This window comes from Bos indicus, chromosome 2, assembly GCF_029378745.1.
Source record: "Bos indicus isolate NIAB-ARS_2022 breed Sahiwal x Tharparkar chromosome 2, NIAB-ARS_B.indTharparkar_mat_pri_1.0, whole genome shotgun sequence".
Classification (NCBI taxonomy): Eukaryota; Metazoa; Chordata; class Mammalia; order Artiodactyla; family Bovidae; genus Bos; species Bos indicus.
The window spans coordinates 115,244,307-115,268,730 of record NC_091761.1 but is presented as its reverse complement, the minus strand read 5'-3'; the positions used below and the strand labels follow the sequence as shown (position 1 = coordinate 115,268,730).

The 24,424-nt window shown below is 40.8% G+C and overlaps 1 protein-coding gene across 5 annotated transcripts in view; it reads left to right on the top strand.

Annotated features, from left to right (window-relative positions):
- COL4A4 (collagen type IV alpha 4 chain) overlaps nucleotides 1-24,424 on the top strand; it is a 155,847-nt gene that overhangs the window by 7,095 nt on the left and 124,328 nt on the right. For all 5 annotated transcript variants that reach the window (XM_070800326.1, XM_070800315.1, XM_070800319.1 and 2 more), the window contains exons 2-4: nucleotides 8,498-8,668; nucleotides 10,413-10,455; nucleotides 18,435-18,512. In XM_070800326.1, coding sequence (XP_070656427.1) covers nucleotides 8,613-8,668; nucleotides 10,413-10,455; nucleotides 18,435-18,512 — 177 coding nt within the window. In that variant the 5' untranslated portion in view covers nucleotides 8,498-8,612. The remainder of the gene's footprint in view (nucleotides 1-8,497; nucleotides 8,669-10,412; nucleotides 10,456-18,434; nucleotides 18,513-24,424) is intronic.

The window sequence follows — 24,424 nt, the reverse complement described above, 5'->3', positions numbered from 1 at the left end:
CCTGGAGAATTCCATGGACTATATAGTCCATGGGGTCACAAAGAGTCGGACACAACTGAGCAACTTTAAAGAAAACAAATGTTTAAAATTTTAACTGTAAAAATTTAATATAGATCTCTTCTTCCCATTAATTTTTTAATTAAAAAAAACCACCTCATTTTCAAAGTTTAGGGGAAAAGCAATCACTTTAATAAAGGAATTTCTTATGGTTTTGTGAAACTTCCAGACATTGGTTGTCTTGACTACTCTGCCCATGTGATATCACATCCAATACACAGCACACTTTCTTGGCTTTGCTCAGTTATTTTCCGATGTGTAAAGCTGACGCTGAAACACTGAGTGTTTGGTCTGTAGCTTTATGGTCTGTAGCAGAATAGGAAATGACCCAGCTCTGAAGTCCAGGGGTGAGGGATGGAGTCTTTTATAAGGTTCCCGAGTGGCAGACGCATTTCTAAAGGAGTCTAGTTCCAGGTCTTGTCCTCTAGGGAAGCACCTGCTAAGGGGACCCAGTCTCTAGAACCAGCTCCTGCCTGAAGGAAGGCAGACAGAGGTGGACAGAAGGCAGGATGCAGACACAAGGAAAAGGAGATGGTTAAGCTCTCCTTAGAAGAGCTATGACCAACCTAGACAGCATATTAAAAAGCAGAGACATTACTTTGCCAACAAAGGTCCGTCTAGTCAAAGCTATAGTAGTCATGTGTGGATATGAGGGTTGGACCATAAAGAAAGCTGATTGCCAAATAATTGATGCTTTTGAACTGTGGTGTTGGAGAAGACTCTTGACAGTCCTTCACATAGCAAGGAGAGCCAACCAGTTAATCCTGAAGGAAATCAGTCCTGAATATTCACTGGAAGGACTGATGCTGAAGCTGAAGCTCCAATCCTTTGGCTGCCTGATGCAAAGAAAAGACCCTGATGCTTGTAAAGATTGAAGGCAGGAGGAGAAGGGGACGACAGAGGGTGAGATGGTTGGATGACATCACTGACTCAATGGAGTGAGCACGAGTTTGAGTAAGCTCCAGGAGTTGGTGATGGACAGGGAAGCCTGGTGTGCTGCAGTCCACGGGGTTGCAGAGTCGGACATGACTGAGCGACTGAACTGAACTGAACTGAGGTTCTCCTTAGAAAGGGCCCATGTGTGCGCTTGGTCACTCAGTCATGTCCTACTCTTTGCAGTCCCATGGACTATAGTCCACCAGGCTTCTGTGTCCATGAAATTCTCCAGGCAAGAATTCTGAAGTGGGTTGCCATTTCCTCCTCCTAGGGTATCTTCCCAACCCAGGGATTGAACCTGTGTCTCCTGCATTGGCAGGTGGATTCTTTACCACTGAGGCACCTGGAAAGCCCAGAAAGGGCCAAGACTCATATGAATACAATGTTCCTTGCCCGCCAAGACAAAGCTTTCCTCCTATTTTGAAACCAACTGCATGCTTGTCTCAGTATTTCTGTTTAACCTTAAAAGTTCATTTGGAAACTTCTGTGAAATCTTTCTCTCTCTTTTTTCTTTTGCTTACATAGCTGCTTGAAATGCTTTAACTTTCCTATAGTCTAGTTAGAAACAGTGCCTTGAAGATAGCCAACTGTCCTGTAGAAGTTTCTAGAGGTGAAATTCCAGACATGAAGACCTTCACAGGAGAACTCTCTTTTTCTAGGATTCACAGCAAACTAAATGTCTGTGTATCACAGTGCATCACTGCATTTACATGTGAATCTCCCTGCTACTATTATATTGAAGGCCAAAGTTGTTCTTTCCAGAGATGCATTTCCTGAAATGTGCCCAGGAATTTTCATGAACTTTGAAACTGTGTTGTGTAGTGGTTAATAAGGAAAGCTTTAGCGTTTGAACCCTGGAAATGTCTCTTACTAACTATGATGGTGGTGGTTTAGTCACTAAGTTGTGTCTGACTCTTGCGACTGCATGGACTGTAGCCCGCCAGGCTCCTCTGTCCATGGGATTCTCCAGGCAGGAATACTGGAGTGGGTTGCCATTTCCTTTGCCAGGGGATCTTCCCGATCCAGGAATCAAACCTGGGTCTCCTGCATTGCAGGCAGACTCTTCACCAACTGAGCTATGAGGGAAGCCAACTACTAACTGTAGTTACTTGTGAAAGGACATTGTTGTGTAACTTACCTTTTAGGGTTATTGTGAAGATTGAAGATCGGTGTTAAACCTTTAGCACAGGATGTAGCATATAAGGAACTGACTGACAATGCTGCTTTTTATAATTTCTTATGGTGGGGAAGATGTTGACGATGGGGAAGAGGAGGAGGAGGAGGAAGGGCGTGGGGTTGGAGCAGCAGCAGTTGTGGTAGCAGCAGAAGCCTCTCTCATTGATAAAAACAAATGCTGACCTTTTCACAAGTGTCCTCTCAGAGTCCGCTTACGTTAACTCTGATTCTGGCCAGACTTGCCCTCCTGTATACCTGCTTCTACACTCACTGAGGAGTCATCCCTCTCATTGACTTCTCCCGATGTTTACAAGGTCCTTTAAGAGAGACTGTCACTACTTATTTCTCCTCATTTCTCCAGATCTTCCTTCATTCCCAGATCAAGTATTGCCTCCCTCCTGAGGTCTGCCAGGCTTGCCCCAGTTCCCAGTTTTCTAACCCTTCTCTCATTTATTGGGAGCTCATTTTACCTGCATGACAAATTAGGAAGGCTGGAAATAGACATATATTGAGCACTACCACATGCCAGAGAACTTCCCTTGTGGCTCAGTGGTAAAGAATTTGCCTGCCAATGCAGGAGAAACAAGAGAAGGAAATGGCAACCCACTCCAGTATTCTTGCCTGGGAAATCCCACGGACAGAGAAGCCTAGCGGTCTACAGTCCATGGGGTCCCAAAAGAGTCAGACACGACTTAGTGACTAAACAACAATAACAACATGCCAGGGACTGTGCTAGGCATGCATTTTGACTCATGTAGTTCTCTCCAGCATTAATTTTACATACTGAGAAATGAAGAGCTCAGAGTGGTACAGATTTGCTCAGGGTTATACTGGTAATGATCAAGATCTGAACACAAATCTCTCTACCTCTTAGAGTCCTGCCTTCAATCCCTCACATGAGATCACCAGGTACCAGGAGAAGGTAGCCAGTCTCTAGGGAGGAGGGAAGAAGTCCTCAAAGGTCAATGCCAGTCTTTCAGTACACTTGGTTGCGGATGGGTACTTCTCAGTGGGCAGTGGGATTTGCTTACACCAAAGGCAGCTCTCAGAAATCTGAAACCTTAACTTGGAAGTAAAGGGCACATCCAGTTTTGAAAATCAGTTGTACGTTTGTGGGACAGTGTCCCCTCTGTGTGTTTCCCACCTATGACATTCTTATGATTGTTGTCAAATGTTCTGTTGATACTGGGGGGAGACCTCATGGACAAAAATGATAATAAAAGCTTGTATTGGCAGAATTATAGATTAGCTGAGATATGGCCCATTCGGCCCTGGACTAGCAAACTCAACTCCAGGGTCACCTGAGGACTGTACAAAGACTCTCAAACAATTCAGTTGAATCTAGAAGGAAGGCAAGGTGGGGGCGGGCTTGACCACAATCCAACAACTGTCTGGTCCTGTTGGAATGTAGAGATACTTTCAAGAATTTACTTGAGTCCTTCTCAAGTTTTTTCCCCAGTTCCTTCTCAGGGAACACGATGCTCCAGCCACATTCAGGTAGTCTGTGGACCACATGGGTTTGTGACTTGCTTTAAAAACCTTTGTGATGGTTGATGGGATTGACTGTTTTCACTAAAAAGCTCTCATCAACCTGAAGGCTTTGTAAGTCTGCAGCTAGAGGCAACCCAAAGATATGGGATTTTAGAAAGTAATCAACCTGGATGTTGGGGAAAGGTCAGGTGATCCCTTAACAGGAAAGGTATAAGCCTCAGAGGAGATATCCAGCCCCAGGCATGCCATTCTTTTTCTGGGAGCATTTTTCTAACCCCCCACCCCTGACCCCAGGCCCCTTGATTGTTTCTCTACAAAAGCTTATCCTTTAGGAATTCTACTTTGGAAAGATGAAAGTATATAGAAATACGTGTTCAGACCATCCAAAAAATTTAGCCTTGGAGAGAGAGTCTTCAGATAGCTCAGTGTCAGAAAGTCAAAGGAAAGAACATGTAGTTATTGAGTTAATAGAAAATGATTTCCCTGAAAGGGCAAATATTGTTCGAAAGAGCTCAAAGACTTAATGTTCCTTGAGAAAAAAAAAGACATTGTATCTCTGCTACCTTTTGTGGCTAGAAGATTCCAGTCCTCAGTCGCCTGTTTATCTGGTCCTCCCCTGCCCCCCTCCCCACCCGCCACAACCATGCCTAGCCCCTGGTGGATGAGAACTCCAGCAGGATGTATTTGTATTCAAGATTAGGTTGCAGAGAAAACAAATTCCCCCAGGTACCGAGAATGGCTTGGAGGCGCTCAGATCCTGTTCCCAGACCTTTGGAAAGCACTGGACAGACTCTTAAGGAGTCCCAGGGAAATTGGAGTCCAGGCATTTTCATAAAGAAGTGAGGGGGTGGTGGGGGGGGGTGCAGAAATCCCAGAGAGTTGGAGGAAGAGAACACCATGATATCTGCTGAAAGTACATGCTAGAAATTACTGATAGAAATATACTGCTGGGCGAGAGCCTATTACGGACTGGGTTAATGCACGAAATGGATGTCAAAGGCCCAGGGAACATATGTTCAGCTTCCCTATTGGGGGTGGGTGGCCCCAGATGGCCTCCCGAGGTGTGTCGCATGCAGCCTTGGGACCAGCTGCAGCGAGGGCAGTGCTTTTTATCAGACTCGGCCACCCAGGTCAGTTTGCTCACGAAAAGGGAGTTGACCACAAGACTGCATCAAGAACTGGTGGGGTAGGGGAGGGCTCTCAGGAATGAGCTGGTTTTCCTCCTTTCTTGAGACTATCTGTCTTTCTTTGTTTTTGCATTTTCTTGGAAACAACTTTGTCTGATTATGCAGCTTATCTGTCTCTTCCAAACTCAGACTTGCACTTGACCTTGACTTGTCGCAGTTTTCTAACACCCAGCTGTACTTGAGGATGTACTGGACATATCCTTCTTCCCTCATCTCCCTTTCTTTTCTTGGTGTCCTCATTTCAACCCTCCAAGAGGACTGGTTCAGACGATGTTTTGTACCATCATCCAGCCTAGAGTTCTGTGTCACTAAGCCAAGCTCCGGGTTGGGTCAGGTGGTTATCCTTAACCTTTCCATGTGCCTGGAAGATGGAATCAGGTGACGGAAACCTGGTTATCCCCTCAGTTAAGAGCCAAAGATGGGGCCTGAGGTGCAGGGCTCCAATATAGCCCTCCATAGCACTCAACACTCCCTGCTTGAGAATAACAGTTGGCAGAATAAAGCATACCCTTTGAAAGGTACAGAACTTTTGCAAAAGTTTCCTAGGTAGACAGTCTCCCAAAGCTGTTGTTTGCATATGTTTTAGTGGCATAGCACTTGAATTGTTTATACCTTCTTCTTTTTTAAAAACAAAGGAGAATGGCATTGAAACATGTAAAATATCATGTATGAAACGAGATGCCAGTCCAGGTTTGATGCACGATACTGGATGCTTGGGGCTGGTGCACTGGGACGACCCAGAGGGATGGTATGGGGAGGGAGGAGGGAGGAGGGTTCAGGATGGGGAGCACATGTATACCTGTGATGGATTCATTTTGATATTTGGCAAAACTGATACAATTATGGAAAGTTTAAAAATAAAATAAAATTAAAAAAAAATAAAAACAAACTTCAATAGAAACACACTGTCTTGGCCTTTCCTATGTGATGACAGCCTTTTATTTATGAGAAATTTTATTCAGTGTCATCAAAAGCATGGTTGAGACAAAAAGTTTTGTGCTCTTAACATAGGTGGTTGCAGCAAAGGAAATATTTGTAGATTGCTGTGGATTGTTGTAGACTGTGTGACAACTTTTGGGGAACTGTAGAGTCCAGTACACACCACCGTTCATGGTGTCCAGCTGACAGCCAGCTGGGCCTCTGCTTAGCTGTGACTTGGGAGCGGCACTCTAGCCAGGAGAGTGGTTCTAAAGTCTCTGTGACTCCTCTGTGGCTTTGTTTTCAGGCTAGACAGATGCGTGAGATGAGCACGTAGTCATCTGAGGCTTGCTCCGGGTAAAACTGTGAACAAAACTGTTTTACCTTTGGCAAGTCGTTTACTTAGCAACTAAACAACAACAACAACTGTTTATCAAGACATGCTTATTTTTTTGGATGAATTATATGCTGCTGCTGCTGCTAAGTCATGTCAGTCGTGTCCGACTCTGTGCGACCCCATAGACGGCAGCCCATTAGGCTTCCCCATCCCTGGGATTCTCCAGGCAAGAACACTGGAGTGGGTTGCCATTTCCTTCTCCAGTGCATGAAAGTGAAAAGTGAAAGTGAAGTCGTTCAGTCGTGTCCAATTCCTAGCGACCCCATGGACTGCAGCGCACCAGGCTCCTCCATCCTTGGGATTTTCCAGGAAAGAGTACTGGAGTGGGGTGCCATTGCCTTCTCTGGAATTATATACTACTAATAACCATAATAATGTCAACCCAGGAGAAAAAAAATTTTTAAGACTCAGAAATTTATGATCATAAATGAAAATATTGAATTTATATACATATTTTTGTTGCAGAGAAGTATAGTGCAGTGATTAATATGATTTTCAAGTATAAAATTATATTGCACTAGGATAGAAATGGGGGAGGGATACACTTTATCACATTAAGTGGGCAGACTAATTGCATGATGTATTTATTTTGGGATTAAAAAGCAAATACCTCTGGTGTTCTTTAATTTTTGACTGTGTTTCCTATTTGTCTGAAATATCAAATACAGTTTGAATGTTTCAAGCCAATTTATGTATTCCTCTTAAAACAGTAATTTGTTTTATTGAGACATGCTTCTAGAAGGCAAATAGAAAACTACATCAATGATGGATTTAGGAATGGGAAAAGATCTAGTTACTCAAAATGATTCTGTTTCTACTTGGTTTTGAAATTATCATGGAACATCATTCTGATGCTTACTTGGAAAACTAGTCTGTCATAAATATAACATTGATTGAGTTTATGTAGATTTTATCTAGAAATTTAAAATTAAGTTGTAACATTCTACACTCCCATTTCCTTCTCTGTACTTAATTCTGACAGGTATGGGTCTTTAGAGAAGCCAAAGTTTTAAAGATGAGACATTTCAAATTCTTTGAGCCAAAGAGAGCTTTTTTCAAAGTATGTGGTACTTGGAGTCAAGATATTTTTTCTTTTTTAAAATTGAGATGTTTCAAAAATGAAACACACCATTTTCACTCTATTAAAGTTTATAATTAGTGGTTTTTAGTGTACTTATAATATTGTACAACCATTACCCTATCTAAATCCATAACACATTACTCTCCAGAAAACTCCATACCTCCCATTCGCCCCTCCTCCAACCTTTGATAATTACTAATCTATTAATATTTTCTGTCTCTATGGATATGCCTATTCTGACATTTCACACACATGGAATTATACAGGACGTGATTTCTTTCACTTGGCATCACATTTTCAAGGTTCCTCTATGTTGTAGCACTGATTGGTACTTTATTCTTTTCTGTGGTCAAATATTCCATTGTGGGACTTCCCTGGTGGCTCAGTGGTAGAGAACCTGGTTGCATGCAGGAGACATGGGTTCAATCCCTAGGTTGGGAAGATCACCTGGGAAGGAAACAGCTACCCACTCCAGTGCCCTTGCCTGGGAAATCCCACGGACAGGGAAGCCTGGAGGGCTACAGTGCATGGGGTCTCAAAAGAGCTGGGCATGACTTAGTGAGTAAACAACAACAACAAGTATTTCACTGTACAGATGTAGCACGTGTTGCTTAGTCATCAATTGAAATGAGTTGTTCCCACTTGTGGCCATTACAAGTAATTCCGCTGTAAATATTCATGTACAAGGTTACGTATGAACATATTTTGTCAGTTCTCTTGCGTGTATACCTAGGAATGAAATTGCTATGTCATATGGTAACTCTGTGTTTAACTTTTTGATGACCTGCCAAAATGTGGTACCATTTTACATAAAACATGTTTATATGTCTTTGCTGTTTGTAGGCAAAATGTGCATTTCTATACTAGGGGATTCCTTTTTAGTTTCAAAAATTAAAAAAAAAAGCACTTGAGTGAATTTTAGCTTGAATTTTTAAGAGAAAAGACTAAATAGAAGAAAATTTCACATAACAAAGTGAAACAATAATTTTTGTAAAAGTTTTCCGTACGTATATCTTTTCATTTTTGAAAAATGTGTTTATGAACGAAAGGATTTGGTATTTTTATTTCTAAGAATTAAAAATTGATATGTATTCAGTTTACTCATCACTAAGGAAAGAGTGTGAGGTCAAAACAGTGTTTAAGTTCCCCTTTAGAAAATATTTCCATCACTAACTCTGAATAATGAAAGCAATTATTTTAGATGTGGTAATGCATACTGTATTTAAAAAGATATTTTATATTTGCCATACACAGACTTTAAAGCCAGGACACAGAACCTCAGTTATAGATGAGAGTCTTCTGGAAGAGAAGGGAAGACGGGCAGCGTTTTTGTTGAGCGCCAAGACTCGAACATGAAGTAATTTTGCACATGGCACTGGTAAGGCGTCCTTTCAAGTGCAACAAGCTCTTGGCCACCAATTCCTGGTGAGTGTCCTCAAGTACGATCACTGGCTTTTATTTGGGAATTTCTCCCCAGTGTTGGTTTTATAGGTATAAATTATCTGAGTGTCAAAAAACCAAAGTATTCCAGAAATCTATAAATTTTACCTGCTGCCGTTCTATTAAACAGCACTTTTCTTATTAAGCAGTAATTCTCTCTACTCTTCCAGAATTGGAGCCACACAGTCACCCAGTGGGAGAATGTACAAGGCCACAGATTCTTGCTCTCCTATTCACTGGGTTTGAATAGCAAAAGCCTTCTCGTGTCCAGAGCTGCAGGGTCCCTATAACTAGCAGTTACAGCGGTTAGAACAATGCACTGCATGAGTGTGGTAGGCAGAATGATGACCCCCCAAAGCTGTCCACGCCCTAATCCCTTGAACCTCTGAATGTGTTCTGTTACATGGCAAGGGAGAATTATGGTTATAGATGAAATTAAGGTTGCTAATCAGCTGACTGTGCAATGGGGAAGTTATCCTGGATTATCTGAGGAACCCAGTATAATCACAAGGGTCCCCCAGCCCACTCAGCCGCAGTGTCCCCTTTTGGCTTCCCTGGTGGCTCAGGTGGTAAAGAATCTGCCTGCAATGCAGTTCTATCCCTGGTCGGGAAGATCCCCTGGAGAAGGAAATGGCAACCTACTCCAATACTCTTTCCTGGAGAATCCCATGGACATGAAGAGCCTGGCAGGCTACAGCCCGTGGGGTTGCAAAGAGTTGGGCACAATTGAGGGACTAGAGCACTGGAAGTGAAGGAGGGAGGCAGAAGATTGAGAGTCGAGAAGGAGATGTGATGATGCAAGCAGACGTCAGAGGGATGTAGCGGGAGAGAGACTTGACTGGTCACTGCTGGCTTTGAAGGTGGAAGGGACCACAAGCCAAGGAATGCAGGCAGCCTTTAGAATCCAGAAAAAGCAAGGAATCCGAGTGTCCCTTGGAGCCTTCAAAAGAGACACAGCCCTGCCGACATCTTGATTTTTTTTTTTTTCCGCCAATGAGGCCTATTTCAGACTTCTGGCCTCTAGAATGATAAGAAAATAAATTTTTGTTGTTTTATGTCACCAAGTTTGTGGTCATGTGCTACAGGAGCAGTAGCAAACTATTAATAGAATGAGATTGTTCAAAGTGACTACAAAAATATTGGGAGTTATGACAGGGAAATGTTAAATAGTGAAAAATATGGAAAAATTTGAAGCTGATGAACACGTATTGATGAGCAATGAAGGAAGAGAGGGTGATGGGAAGGAGGCTTTTTCCATACTGTTTCCCAAATCATCTCCTCAGCCCAGTTAGGTTTCTTCCATTCTCTCTCCTTCTGGTTGTTCCCACTTAACAGCATCCAGAATACCTTAATCTTTGCAGTAGTTCCTGGGCAAAGCTGCTTGCTTCCTGCTCTCCTCTAGTTTTTATTCTGAGAGTCATCTCCCTTCACGTATCTATCCATCCAAGTCTCACCTTCCCAGTGTCCCTATGGTACCCAGCACAGTGAGGGCCATATTAAAGGGTGTGCATACTTCTTGATTGATTAAAAAGAGGAAATATGGTGATGCTATCTGGAGAGAGGGTAACGTTTATCTGGTCACTGATGACCATCAATTGGTCATAGTAGCCTATTAGAAACTAAAAAAAAAAAATCTTTCTGGAGTTAATTCCTATGTCCTTTTGCTTTGTAGTTTGTTTTGCACAAAACCCAACAGTTTAAATTAATCTGCATTTTTGTTTTCTTGTAGGTCACTCATACTTATTTTGTTTTCTGTACAATATGCATATGGGGTAAGTCCATTAATGAGCTCTGATTCCATGTTGAAAATTTACTGAATGCATTACTTTTATTATACTGTCTTAAACCATTTTTTAAAATTGAAGTATAATTTACAATGTTGTGTTAATTTCAGAACTAAAAGAAAAATGATTCAGTTATATATCTCTATCTATCTGCCTCTTGATTCTTCTCTATTATAGGTTATCACAAGATATTGAATATAGTTCCCTGTGGTATACAGTAAAATTTTGTTGTTTATGTTAGGTATAATGATGTGTTTATGTTAATCCCAAACTTCTAATTTATCTCCCCCACACCTTTGGTAACCATAAGTTTGCTTTCTATGTCTCTGAATCTATTTCTGTTTTGTAAATAAGTTCATTAGTATCATTTTTTTAGATTCCACATGTAAGTGAGATCATATGCTATCTTTCTCTCTCTGACTTACTTAACTTAGCTTCACTTACTTCATGGATAATCTCTATCCATGTTGCTGCAAGTGGCATTATTTCATTCTTTTTTTATGGCTGAGTAGTATTCCATTGCTGCTGCTGCTGCTGCTAAGTCGCATCAGTCGTGTCTGACTCTGTGCAACCCCATAGACGGCAGCCAACCAGGCTCCCCCGTCCCTGGGATTCTCCAGGCAAGAACAGTGGAGTGGGTTGCCATTTCCTTCTCCATATACATACTCCATTATGTGTATGTATATATACACACACATTTCATTATATATATGTGTATATATATATATGTGCATATAATATCACATCTTCTTTATCCATTCATCTGTTGATGGACATTTAGGTTGATTCCATGTCTTGGCTATCATAAACAGAGCTGCTGTGAATATTTTTTTGCATTTGTCTTTTCGAATTAGAGTTTTCTTTGGATATATGCCCAGGATTGGGGTTGCAGGATTGCATAGTAACTCTATTTTCAGTTTTTTAGGGACTTCTATATTGTTCTTCATACTGCCTACACCAATTTGCATTCCCAACAGCAATATAGGAAGATTCCCATTTCTCCACACACTCTCCAGCATCTATTATTTGTAGGGTTTTGGATGATGGCCATTCTGACTGGTGTGAGGTGATACCTCATTGTAGTTTTGATTTGCATTTCTCTAATGATTAGTGATATTGAGCATCTTTTCATATGCCTGTTGGCCACTTGTGTATCTTCTTTGGAGAAATGTCTATTTAGGTCTTCTACCCATTTTTTTTTTTTTTGGTTGCTAGGGTTTTTTTTTTTTGTATTAAGCTGTATGAGCTCTTTGTCTATTTTGGAAATTAATCCCTTATTGGTAGCATTATTTATAAATATTTTCTCCCAGCCAGTAGGTTGTTTTTTTCAATTTGTTTATGGTTTCCTTTGATATATAAAATATTTAAGTTTAAATAGGTCCCATTTGTTTATTTTGGTTTTTATTTCCATTACTCTAGGATACGGATCCAAGAAAATTTTGCTGCAACTCATGTCAAGGACAGTTCTGCCTATATTTTCATCTAGGAGTTTTATACTATCCTGTCTTTTTAGGTCAATAATCCGTTTTGAGTTTATTTTTGTACATGGTGTTAGGGAATGTTCTCAATTCATTCTTTTACATGTAGCTGTCCAGTTTTCCCAGTAAAATTTATTGAAGAGATTCTCTTTTCTATATTGTGTATTCTTGTTGTAGATTAATTGACCGTAAGTTCATGATTGTATGTCTGAACTTTCTATCCTGTGCCTTTGATGTATATGTCTGATTTTGTGACAGTGCCATGCTGTTTTGATTATTGTCACTTTGTAGTATAACCTGAATTCAGGGAGCATGATTCCTCCAGCTCTGTTCTTCTCAAGACTGTTTTGGCTATTCAGGGTTTTATGTGTTTCCATACAAATTAAAAAAAAAAAAATTTGTTCTAGTTCTGTGAAAAAATACCGTTGATAATTTGATAGGAATTGCATTGAATCTGTAGATTGCCTTGATTAGTGTGGTTTCTTTTAACAGTATTGATGCTTGCAATCCAAGAACATGATATATCTTTCCATCTATTTGTGTTGTCTTTGATTTCTTTCATCAGTGTCTTATAGTTTTCAGAGTACAGGTATTTTTGCCTTTTCAGGTAGGTTTACTCCTGGGCATTTTATTCTTTTTGATATAATGGTAAGCAGGATTGTTTCCTTAATTTCTCTTTCTGATATTTTGTTGTTAATGTATAGGGATGCAAGAGATTTTTCTCTGTGTTGATTTTTATCCTATAACTTTACTAAATTCATAGTTTTTTGGTGACATCTTTATGATTTTCTATGTATAGTATCATGTCATATACAAACAGTGACAGTTTTATTTCTTCTTTTCCAATTTGGATTCTTTTTATTTATTTTTCTTTTCTGATTGCTGTGACAGGACTGTCAAAACTGTATTAGGTGTAAGTGGCAAGCACTGGCATGCTTGTCTTGTTCCTGATCTTAAAGGAAATATTTTCATGTTTTCACCATTGAGTATGATGTTAGCTTTGGGTTTGTCATATATGACCTTTATTATCTTGAAGTATGTTCCCTTTATCCCACTTTTTGGAGATTTTTTTTTTAAGCTCATAAGTGGATGCTGAATTTTATCAAAAGCTTTTTCTACATCTATTGAGATAATCATATGGTTTTTATTCTTCAATTTGTAAATGGGGTTTATCACATTGGTTGATTTGCAGGCAGATCTTGAAAAATCTTTGCATTCCTTGGATAAATAAATCCCACTTGATCATGATATGTAAGCCTTTTAACATATTGTTGGAGTTGGTTTGCTGGTATTTTGTTGAGAATTTTGCATCTATATTCATTAGAGATATTGGCCTATAATTTAATTTTTTGTGATATCTTCATCTGGTTTAGATATCAGGGTGATGGTGGCCTTATAGAATGAGTTCAGAAGTGTTTCCTCCTCTGTAATGTTTTGGGATAGTTTCAGAAGGACAGGTGTCATCTCTTCTCTGAATGTTTGGTAGAATTTCCCTGTGAAGCCATCTGGTTGTGGACTTTTTGTTTGTTGAAATTATTTTAGTCACAGATTCAATTTCAGTACATGCAATTGATGTTTCATATTTTCTATTTCTTCCTGGTTCAGTCTTGGGAGATTGTACCTTTCTAAGAGTTTATCCATTTCTTCCAAGTTGCGCAATTTATTGGCCTCTAGTAGACTTTTACGCTCCTTTGTTGGTGTGTCAGTTGTGACTTCTTTTTCATTTTTAATTTTACTGATTTGAGCCCTCTCCTTTTTTTCTTGATGAGTCTGGCTAAAGGTTTCTCAATTTTGTTTACATTTTCAAAGAACCAGTTTTCAGTTTCATTGATCTTTTCTATTGTTTTCTTGTCTCTATTTCATTTATTTCAGTTTTGATCTTTACATTTCTTTCCTTCAGCTACCTTTGGGTTTTGTTTGTTGTTATTTCTTTATTATACTTTTAAACAAGTCACTCTCTGGGGCTTTTTTTCTCATTTGTAAAAAGGAAGTGTTGGATTAAATGGGCTATAAGATTTCTTTTATATCCTACCATCAAGACTAGTACAAAATTGCCTAGGTATTAGACATTTCTTTGTTTTATAACAGAACTATTTTTTCAAAACTTTTTTCAGAGGGCAGAAGGAAGCAGCTGGGCCATTACAAGATTAAATCAAGAAGTATAAAATTAAATTTGAACATTTTAACTCAGGAAAAGGATAAGCCTTGAACATTCTGTTCTGCTCCTCTCTAGAGAGTCTAAGTGATTAAACCCAACTTCAGACACATCTAGGAAATCCTATTGGAGGCAGTCTGTATTCAGGTTGATCTTGAGACAGTCAGACTGGTTTAAATCATGCTAATAAATACATCTCTGTCTATCCATCCTGTAGCTTGGACCTATCCAGTCCAGCTTCTGTGATTCAAGTTATCATAGGTCTTTTCAAAGTGAATCAAAATAGAAAGTTGCCATTCATTCTCCTTTATCTTTTAGTCGGGAGCAGAAAGCACATGCATTAAAGAATAGGATGCCCTGGGTTCCTCTGCCAGTGATTCATCTCATAACCTATTCAAGACTCAGTTTTCTCCAATGGGAAGTGGGCTTGATAAAACCTGCCCAGCTTAGTTCACAGGCATTTCAGAGCATCACCTCAAATAATGAACCAAAACACACTGAAATATATGTTTGTGGATTATTTGTCCTCTTACCTGACTTTTTAAAGTTTCTTTTGTATTATGTTCTTTTTTTCTATTATAAAAGTCTATAGAGTGCTAAATTGTACATCCTTTACTTCTTTATGTTTCGTATGAGTGCATATAACACCTGAACAAAGATTATTCTATCTTGGCTCTTCCTGCCAGCTTCTGGTGTGCAGAGATTCTAGACATTTCCCCAGAGCGAGACTGTACTGTAGATGGATTTTAAAGATAGAGATATAAATTGATAAAATCTCCATGGAAAGTCAATTTGGCATCATCTATCAGGATTTTAAATGCATGTGCCTATTGACATAGCAATTTCCCTATTTGAAATTTATCGTATATATTTATTCTGACATGGATGAATATATATGCACAAGAATATTAGTTTAAAGGTAGCATTCAGAAGCAAGAGGGGAGATAATTAAATGTCCATTAATAAAGACTAGCTAAATAAGTTATAATATTGAGTTGGCCAAAAAGTCCACTTGGGTTTTTCTGTAAGATGTTATAGAGAAACCCAAGCGAACTTTTTGGCCAACCCAATACTTTGTTTAATGGGTAGCCATATGCAGTAATTCGGAATGACTTTGAAGACATAAGTGAGAAAAGCAAGGTACAAAGAAATATACCTTTTGTATAAAAGCAAAAAAAAGTTTTATATGTGTTTCTTTATTAGAATTCTACTAATCTACTTTAAACTGATTCTTCTCTGAAATGTAATTTTGCTACAAACATCTCCGTAATATTAGCGTAATAAAGTTTAAAAAATAACAAACTTGCCTCTATTATCAAACCATCTAATCAACTGACCTTCTTTTTTCTCTGGTTGTTTTGGTATTTCACCGAACACATCCCAACCTTAAATGAACCCAAATGTTCAGAATAGTTATTTTAAGTGCTTTCATGCTGTCCTGACCTGGCCCTGAGCATTTGATTTTTTTTTTTACCTTATCAGGGTTTTGAACTTAACATTTCTGCATTCATAGATAACAGTGTTACCCAAAGCTCAAGAGGTATATGTTTCTGAAACTTCAATTACATTTTTTAACTTAAATTATCTAATTCCTTAGCTCTTGTCAAGATTCAAATTTTTATGTATTTTTCAATGACCCATAAGAGTTATGTTTATAAAAATATATTTTTAATTAATGATTAATCAAAATATTTTATTGTTTCTGAGCATATTTTTCAAGAAAAAAGAGGTCTTAATCATATGATTGAAAAGAAAAATATGCCACTTAGACTCCTTGCCCTCACATCACATATACATATACACTTGTGTATGTATATGGGGCTGTATACTTTTGCACATGTATATGTAATGAAGGGGATATGTATACATTTGTGCATTTCATACGTATACCTGTATACTCATGTATGTTTTACATAAGTGTGTTTGTATGTTTATGTATAGTATATTTATGTATATACATATCTTCTATCTGAACTGTGCATATTGCTGTGCAGAATCTTTTAAGCTTAATTAGGTCCCTAAGAGAAAAACAAGTTTTTTGTATTAATGCATATACGTGGAATCTAGAGAAGTGGTACAGATAAACCTAGTTCCAGGGCAGGAATAGAGATGCAGACATAGAGAAGAGACACACAGACACAGGGGAGGGGATGAATTGGAGATTGAGATTGACGAATGTGCACTGTCATATATAAAACAGATAGCTAGTGGGAACCTGCTACATAGCTCAAGGAGCTCAGCTGCGTGCTCTGTGGTGACCTGGAGGGGACGGGAATGGGAAGAGGCAGTGGGAAAGCCACAGGAAGGGGATGTATGTATACATATAGCTGATTCACTGCAAGGACTGATGCCGAAGCTGAAGCTCCAGTACTTTGGCCACCTGATGCGAAGAACTGACTCATTGGAAAAGACTGGGAAAGATTGAGGCCAGGAGGAGAAGGGGACTACAGAGGATGAGATGGTTGGAGGGCATCACTGACTCAGTGGAGTGAGCATGAGTTTGAGCAAGCTCCGGGAGTTGAAGATGGACAGGGAATCCTGGTGTGCTGCAGTCCATGGGGTCACAAAGAGTAGGACATGACTGAGCTACTGAACTGACTGATAGCTGATTCACTTTGTCATACAGCAGAAACTAAAGCAACATCATTGTAAAGCAAATATACCCCAATTTTAAAAAAGAGAACAGTACGTATTGGTTCAGTTGTATGATGTTTCCCCGTTATGTGTTGGTCTAAAGGCTAAAGTTACAGGATGGGGAACACATGTATACTAATTAAATAATTTTCTATTAAAGAAAAAAAAAAGAAAAAAAAATAAAGGCTAAAGTTTACACTGTTGTTAGTTTTAAAAGATCTATTAATTATAGAAGTGTGTGGCCCTATCTGGGGCTTCCCAGATGGCACGAGTGATAAAGAACCCACCTGCCAATGCAGGAGATGCAAGAGACACAGGTTCAGTCCCTGGGTCAGGAAGATCCCCTGGAGGAGGGCATGGCAACCCATTCAAGTGTTCTTCCCATGGACAGAGGAGCCTGGTGGGCTACAGTCCATGAAAGAGTTGGACACAACTGAAGCGACTTATCAGGATGCACGTGGTCCTGTCCATACTCTCAGTTCCCAGCACCGAGAGCTGATAAACCACCTCTTCCCTCTCAACATGCAGCCCAGACCACCATGAACGAATCAATGCTCAGTGTGTTTTCACTGCAGGAATGCCATTCTGGCTGTCATTAAGGATCTCCTATGGACACCATTCCTATGACTATACTTTTGTATTTAAGTGACTGAAGACTCACCATGTACATAATGAGGGTTTGTGATTCTTCCCATAGGGGTGTGTGTGTGTGTGTGTGTGTGTGTGTGTGTGTGTGTAGGATGGGTTAAAGTTAAGAAAATATGTGATCATGTTGTAATTTAACTTTCTAAAGAGCGTGGTAGAAAAGCTAGCTAGAAGTGGGGAAAAGGAGCAAATTACTCAAGTTCAGAAGCTTTCGGTTTGAGAGACACGTCAGAGGAGCCGTCTTGGGGTGTCAGCAAGCCGTAGGAGGAAGACTCGTAATTCAAGCGCAAGACTGTGACAGCAGTGCTGACCCATGAGGGCCTCCCTGGGGGACGCATGCCCTAGCTGATCCTGGAGGGACAGGAAGAGAGTCTTGGAAGAAAAGTCACTCTTAAATTTAAGTTAGACACCGTGGTGTATGTGCGCTTTTCCCAGCTACATAGTTAACATTCTGAAATTGTTCACAACTTGATAAACAAACTCTTACCAAGAGAGACAAATCATAGAAGTTTCTGGTTAAACATAAATGACTTCAAAGGAGGTCTTTTAAAAAAAAATCCTAGCTCATGTAAACTTTTATTCGCTCACATAATCATCAACTCTTTAAAAAATTTTTTTTAATTAATTATTTTTGAGTATAGTTACTTTGCAATGTTTTATTAGTTTCTGCTGTACAGCAAAGTGAATCAGCTATATGTATATATGTATCCCTTCTTTTTCGGATTTCCTTCCCATTTAGGTCACCACAGAGCACTGAGTAGTTTCCTGAGTTACAAAGTAGGTTCTCACTAGTTATCTATTTTATACATAGTACCAGTAGCATATATATGTCAATCCCAAACTCCAAATTCATCAACACATTGATTATCAAGCCACAGTGTAAGTTCTTTGCCTTTTTGTATATCAGTATTAGTCTTTCCAGAGACTCAGAGATAAAACTGTACTGTGAACTTCTCATGAGTTAGAAAAACCAAGAGTACTTGTCTTAATGTATATATCATGTACCCAGCTAGGTGATGAATACCGGTCAACTAAATCAATGCTTCACTTTCTAGGGTGGAAAGAAGTTTATTGGTCTCTGTGGAGGAAGAGATTGCTCTCTTTGCCAGTGCTTTCCTGAAAAGGGATCTCGGGTGAGTCATGTGAAATTTAGCATGGGTGGTGGGAGGGGAAAATGGGAAATTACTAATCAAAGGGCGTAAAGCTTCTATTATGCAAGATGAATAAGCTCTAGAGATCTTCCACCCAGCATTTTATCCACTGTCATCAATATGTTATTGTTGAATCACTTTGTACAGAAAGGGTCCTGGTGTACACAGCCCACTCTGGGTCACCATATTGATATTCATGTTTTAAAAGCACTAGTTGCGAAGTATTAATACTGCAGTGAGTTAAGAAAAAACCCACTTAACTTTGTTTAAAGAAGTATTTCTAGACATTTGACTGCATGACTCTTGGACGTCTTTATAACCTTGTGGAATAGTGTTCCGTAATCAAAGTGATAGTTGCAATTATCACATACTCCTTATGTGCCAGGCACTGGTCTGACGTGCTCAAAATGCTTTAGCTCACTGATCCCTCACAATAACTCTCTTCCCATCTTATGGTGCCATCTTTGCAGAGCCAAAGACATCAGCACAGAACAACTGAGCACCCTGCTCAAGTCCACAGTGCTTTTGATGACCACACTCGATTCTCTGTCCTGAGATTCACAGTAATAACCCTCTTGGTTACAGTATATGGGGTCTCTCGAACATTTATTTATAAACCTCTCTCACATATCCTGACAGCAGCAGTTGGCAGGCACTAATTCACCTGTGCTGGGACTATTAGATCAAACTATCCCATTGGTTTAAAACACTCCCACAGTATTACAAGAAAAGAATATTTCAGAAGTTTTAGACAATTTTGAGTCAGATCAGTGATTTTTGAAATGTGTCCAGATGGATCCAATAAGGCTGTGTGTGATGCTCAAAAAACACAATTCCATAAAGATCAGTCCACCAGGATCCAAAATATCATCTTTCTGAGAGAAAGGACTGTATATTTCCCCCACAGTATTCCTTTATCTTCACACAGTAGTCATACAATATGTGTGTGGTTCCTTTGTCAAGTCCTTTGCTGTAACCAGCTTCCTTGTTGAGCTTAAGTTATGGAAAATCCCTTTCTGCTTGAACTGGTTTGTTTCTTCTCCAATACATCACAACTTTTGGTGATCAGAATCTATCTTGAGCTTTTTCCCCAGCCACTTTTATGATTTATTTATTTTTTAAAGTCTTCATTGAATTTATTGTAGTATTGCTTCTGTTTAATGTGTTTATGGCCGTGAGGCACATGGGATCCTAGCTCCCCCATCCAGGGATTGAACCCGTACCCCCTGCATTGTAGGGTGAAGTCTTAAGCACAGGACTACTAGGGAAGTCCCCACAATAAAATCTGAAAACACATTTGCCAGAAAGCAAAGTTAGGACCCTAAAAATGAGCAGCCTGAGAAATGCTTTAGCTTTTTTCATGTCAGTGGACCCAATAGTCAGAAAAAAAGCCTCATGTTTTTATGAGGTTGTCCATGTAAACGTGCCAAGATTGCAAGCCAAGATTTTAAGACCCTTGGAGCTTGAGGTCCAAGAGAAGTGGAGGGATCGGCTCCATGGCAGGAATGGGATGGGAACACCACAGAACAAAGGTGAGACCAGGTAGGTGTGGTCCTGACTTAATGATGTTTGGAAACATTTTCTCTTTTTACTGACACACCTGCATGGACGAGTGGTGGTGCTCCTGGCTCCAGTGGTTCATAGGCCATGATCGCTTGATATCTACAACGCAGAGGACAGCCCCCATCAAAGAAGGATCCATCCTCAAATGCCGGTAGCACCGATGTTGAGAAATCCTGCTCTCAGTCCACAGAAGTTCTGAGGCTAGAAGGATTATTATGTCCATCGGTCAATATGGGGAACCCTGGATTTCCAAGAGTTTTAAATAACTTGGTTAAATGTGGAAGGGGTGGGTGTCCCTGGTGGCTCAAACAGTAAAGGGTCTGCCTGAATACAAGAGACCTGTGTTCGATCCCTGGGTCAGAAAAACCCCTTGGAGAAGGAAATGGTAACCCACTCCTGTATTCTTGCCTGGAGAATCCCGTGGACAGAGGAGCCTGGCGGGCTGCAGGGACCTCCATGGGGTCACAGAGAGTCAGACACGACTGAGCAACTAACACTTTTACTTTCACGCGGAAGGAGCAGGGACTACTTCCAGATGTCTGGTCTCAGTCCCAGCATCTGCCCCGTGGTCCAGGAGAAGAGAATGGCACGTGGGTTCAAACACCAGTTCTCATCCTAATATTCGGGAGCCCCCATGGCCGCTTGAATCTGCCCAAGCCTGGGTTCCCTTATATTTGCTCCCTTGGTGCTTTGTCTTCCGTGTCCTTGGGCTGTGGAGCCATCACAGGCGTTTGCGTCCATAGGGGATGTGTTGTCTCTGATCACCAGACCTTCAGCAAGGTGGGTCAGGAGGGCTCACGGGGGTGGGCCTCTGTCTTCGTGCACTGCTGTCTTTGTCCCAGTTTCTGGGTGGTCGAGAAGAGCTGTGTGTGGAACACCAGTCAACCTCTGCCCTTCCTGGCACAGATGGATCCCTGATGATGGCTGTGAGGCGCTGGCGATGTTCTCTAGCTAGGAATTTGGGAGCGTGGCTTGTGCGTAACCGGGAAGAGGTCTGGGAGGCGGCCAGCCACTCTCTCCAGTCACCGCAGTGACAGCTCAAGGTGGGCGATAGAAACAGGAATAAGCTGAATTACGAGGGTTGAAGCGCTTTCCAACGTGGCACAGCCCCCGAGTGGAACAGCAGGGCCTTCCTAAGAGGGAAGTGATGCCTCTTCTGGTTGAATGGCTGACTGAGTGGTTTGTCCAGCCCCAAATCAAAGCTGCTGTGTCTATAGTAAGGGTTGGGGAGCCAGGCTGGGTGAGAGTTTCAGTGTAGACAGAAGCTGGGGTTTGAGGTGGAGTTGGGATGCATCTCCCTTCTCCAGTAGACCACATTTTGTCAGTCCTTCCTAAAGGAGATCAGTCCTGGGTGTTCATTGGAAGGACTGATACTGAAGCTGAAATTCCAATACTTTGGCCACCTGATGTGAAGAACTGACTCATTGGAAAAGACCCTGATGCTGGGAAAGAGTGAGGGCACGAGGAGAAGGGGACAACAGAGGATAAGATGGTTGGATGGCATCAGCGACTCAATGAAGATGAGTTTGAGTAAACTCCATGAGTTGGTGATGGACAGGGAGGCCTGGTGTGCTGCGGTCCATGGGGTCTGGAAGAGTCAGACACAACTGAGCCATTGGATTGAACTGAACTTGGAGGAATCTAAGGGCAGGAACTGAGGGGGCTCCTTCAGTCTCACCCCTGCATTGCTGGAGGCTCACAGTCCAGCTCCCACATGTGTTCTCATCAGTAATCACCATCACCTCCCCTTGGACCATCTCCCACTGCATCAGCTGGGTCGCTCACTGTCCCTCAAACACAATCTAAATATTCCCACTCCTCTACCTTATTTTTTTTTAATGATTATAGCGGTTTTTATTGTAATATTCATATACAATTATTATGGACCGTTTAGATAATACTGAAAAACTTTTTGTTTGTTGTTGTTCAATCACTCACTCGTGTCCAACTCTTTGCGACCCTGTGGACTGCAGCACGCCAGGCTTCCCTGTCCATCACCAACTCCCAGAGCTTGCTCAAACTCATGTCCATCGAGTTAGTGGTGCCATCCAGCCATCTCATCCTCTGTTGCCCCCTTCTCCTCCTGCCTTCAGTCTTTCCCAGCATCAGGGTCTTTTCCAATGAGTCGGCTCTAGAAGCAGCATAATAAAGCATCCAGGGATTCACAACCTGAAAGCAATCACTCAATATTTATTGATTTTATGACACATGCCCTCTCCCTTTTTCTGGGATGCCTCTCCATTTCCGCTCACTCTCCATCTTTTCCGCCCTCCCCAGAGGAACTCAGGAGAGACTCCACCCCTCACAGCGTCTCCTGCCTGGCCCCAGACAGTGCGGATGGCCCCCTAAGGGCAACTTGGTTCCCTCTGGGATGCTTTTTGCGCTCTGACCTATAGCTCTGGGTTCGACTGTGGATGTGTCTGACCTTCTTGATTAGATTGTAAGCATGTTCTCCTTAGAAGTGGTTGTAAAGGACACATGCAAAATGTTTATGCTGGTTCCTGGCTCATAGTGGATGCTCTAGAAAAATAAGCTGCCTACATTAGTTTCTCCTCTTTGAGAGCTGAGAGTCATTTTTGGAGGTATTTCTTTGAGATGATCACAGTAGATGGCACCTAATAGATAGTTAACACACTTAAATCAGTAGCTTAAAATTCAGATTTGAGCCTGGACAGGATTTGGGAGTCTGAGTGGGTAGCCAGGGCACAAGCAGCGTGTATGTGGGAAGACCTGCCACGTCCAAGGGAAATGGGAATAGAATTAGCAGGAAGTCTCTCCTCCGAGTCTTTTTACAGGCAACATGTGAACCTGTTAGTAAGTGAGCATCTCACCGAGTTTAGAGTTTTTTGTGAATATCAGGGAGAACCAGAAATAAGCACTTTGAGCCACAGAAGGGAACATGGCCATTGCTGTATTTAGATCTTTTGAAGGTTTAGTAGCATCCTGGAAAGACCTCGAGTCTGAGGGTAGAACACTGGGAATTACCACTTTGGTTTTGGGGGGAGTTCAGAGCCCTCACCTGGGAAATAAGAGTTTGTACTAAAGGACTGGTCCTGTCCTCCTAACAGCCTATGGTTCTGATGTGGGCATGAATTTTCACATATGACAGTAATTTAATTGGCTTCTAAAATATTTTGTGACTCTGCATAACATTTCCCCAAACCCCATAGTCCCTCTTTATGGATATTAATGACATACCATTGGGCATGATATCAAATTATTATTTATCAGTTTTAACGGGAAGATCTTCTGGAGGAGGAAATGAATGGCAACTTACTCCAGTATTCTTGCCTGGAGAATCCCCCAGAGAGAGGAGCCTGGCGGGCTGCAGTCCATGGGGTCATAAAGAGTCGGACACGACTGAGCACAGCATAGTAGTTTCAAAGGAGAAATAGCTGTGTTTTTGATGGATGTCTTCTTGTAGGGAAAATTACATACATGTCATCACAGACCAGGATGGAATATTTTATAAGGTTGCTTTAGTAACTCGCTTGATAATAGACACCTTCTATATTTTATTCCAGAAAAAAAAAATATTGTTTTCCATTCAAGGGAGTCTTGTAACTGTTAAGTCAATAGAACTTTATAGTTTGGTAGTTTTATACATAAGAAGGGCAAATGGCTTAAAACTCATGATCTGACTTAGTTTATTTTTGGTTTGAAAACCAAAATCACCCATTAGCAAACCAGTCTTTCTTTTGGGAATTTTAAATCACCAAAATACATACAGGTATTTTTTTCCTGCAATCTCATTCACTTGTCCCTTCCACTCCTAAGAGCTTGCAGTCTCTTAAAATTTCCTTGGGAAATTTTAACTGTTGTTAACATTTTTGGTTATCATTAAATGATTTGCACACAAAGTTCTAGAATTCAACCTCTTTATCACTCACACAACTGTGTTCTAGTACTCTCTATAACTGCAGCCCGATAAATGGTTCAGAGCAATTATTTTCATGTTCTCAAAGCTTGCGTAAGTCGATTATGTTACATTTTGATAGCAGCAAATTCCAGTGACAACAGAGAAGTTGGCGAATTTAGTCTGTCACTACCCCTTCGTGATTTGGTTCTGATGTCTTCTTTTTCTTGCTGCATCTTTCTTCTCCGAGGACCGACTCCCTAGCTCATTGTGTCTCTGCCGGAGAATCGTCTGATACATGAAGTCTTATCCGAGCTCACACGTGCAGGTGCCTTGAGGTGACAGCCGGTGACCTGAGTGAGGGGTCCCAGGAAGGGACCTCAGCCTTGGGGACTCTGTGGGGCTGAGTGGTCCTTTTGTCATGTAAAGGGATCAGCATTTAAAAAAAGCAAACATAGTGCCTAATAATTAAACA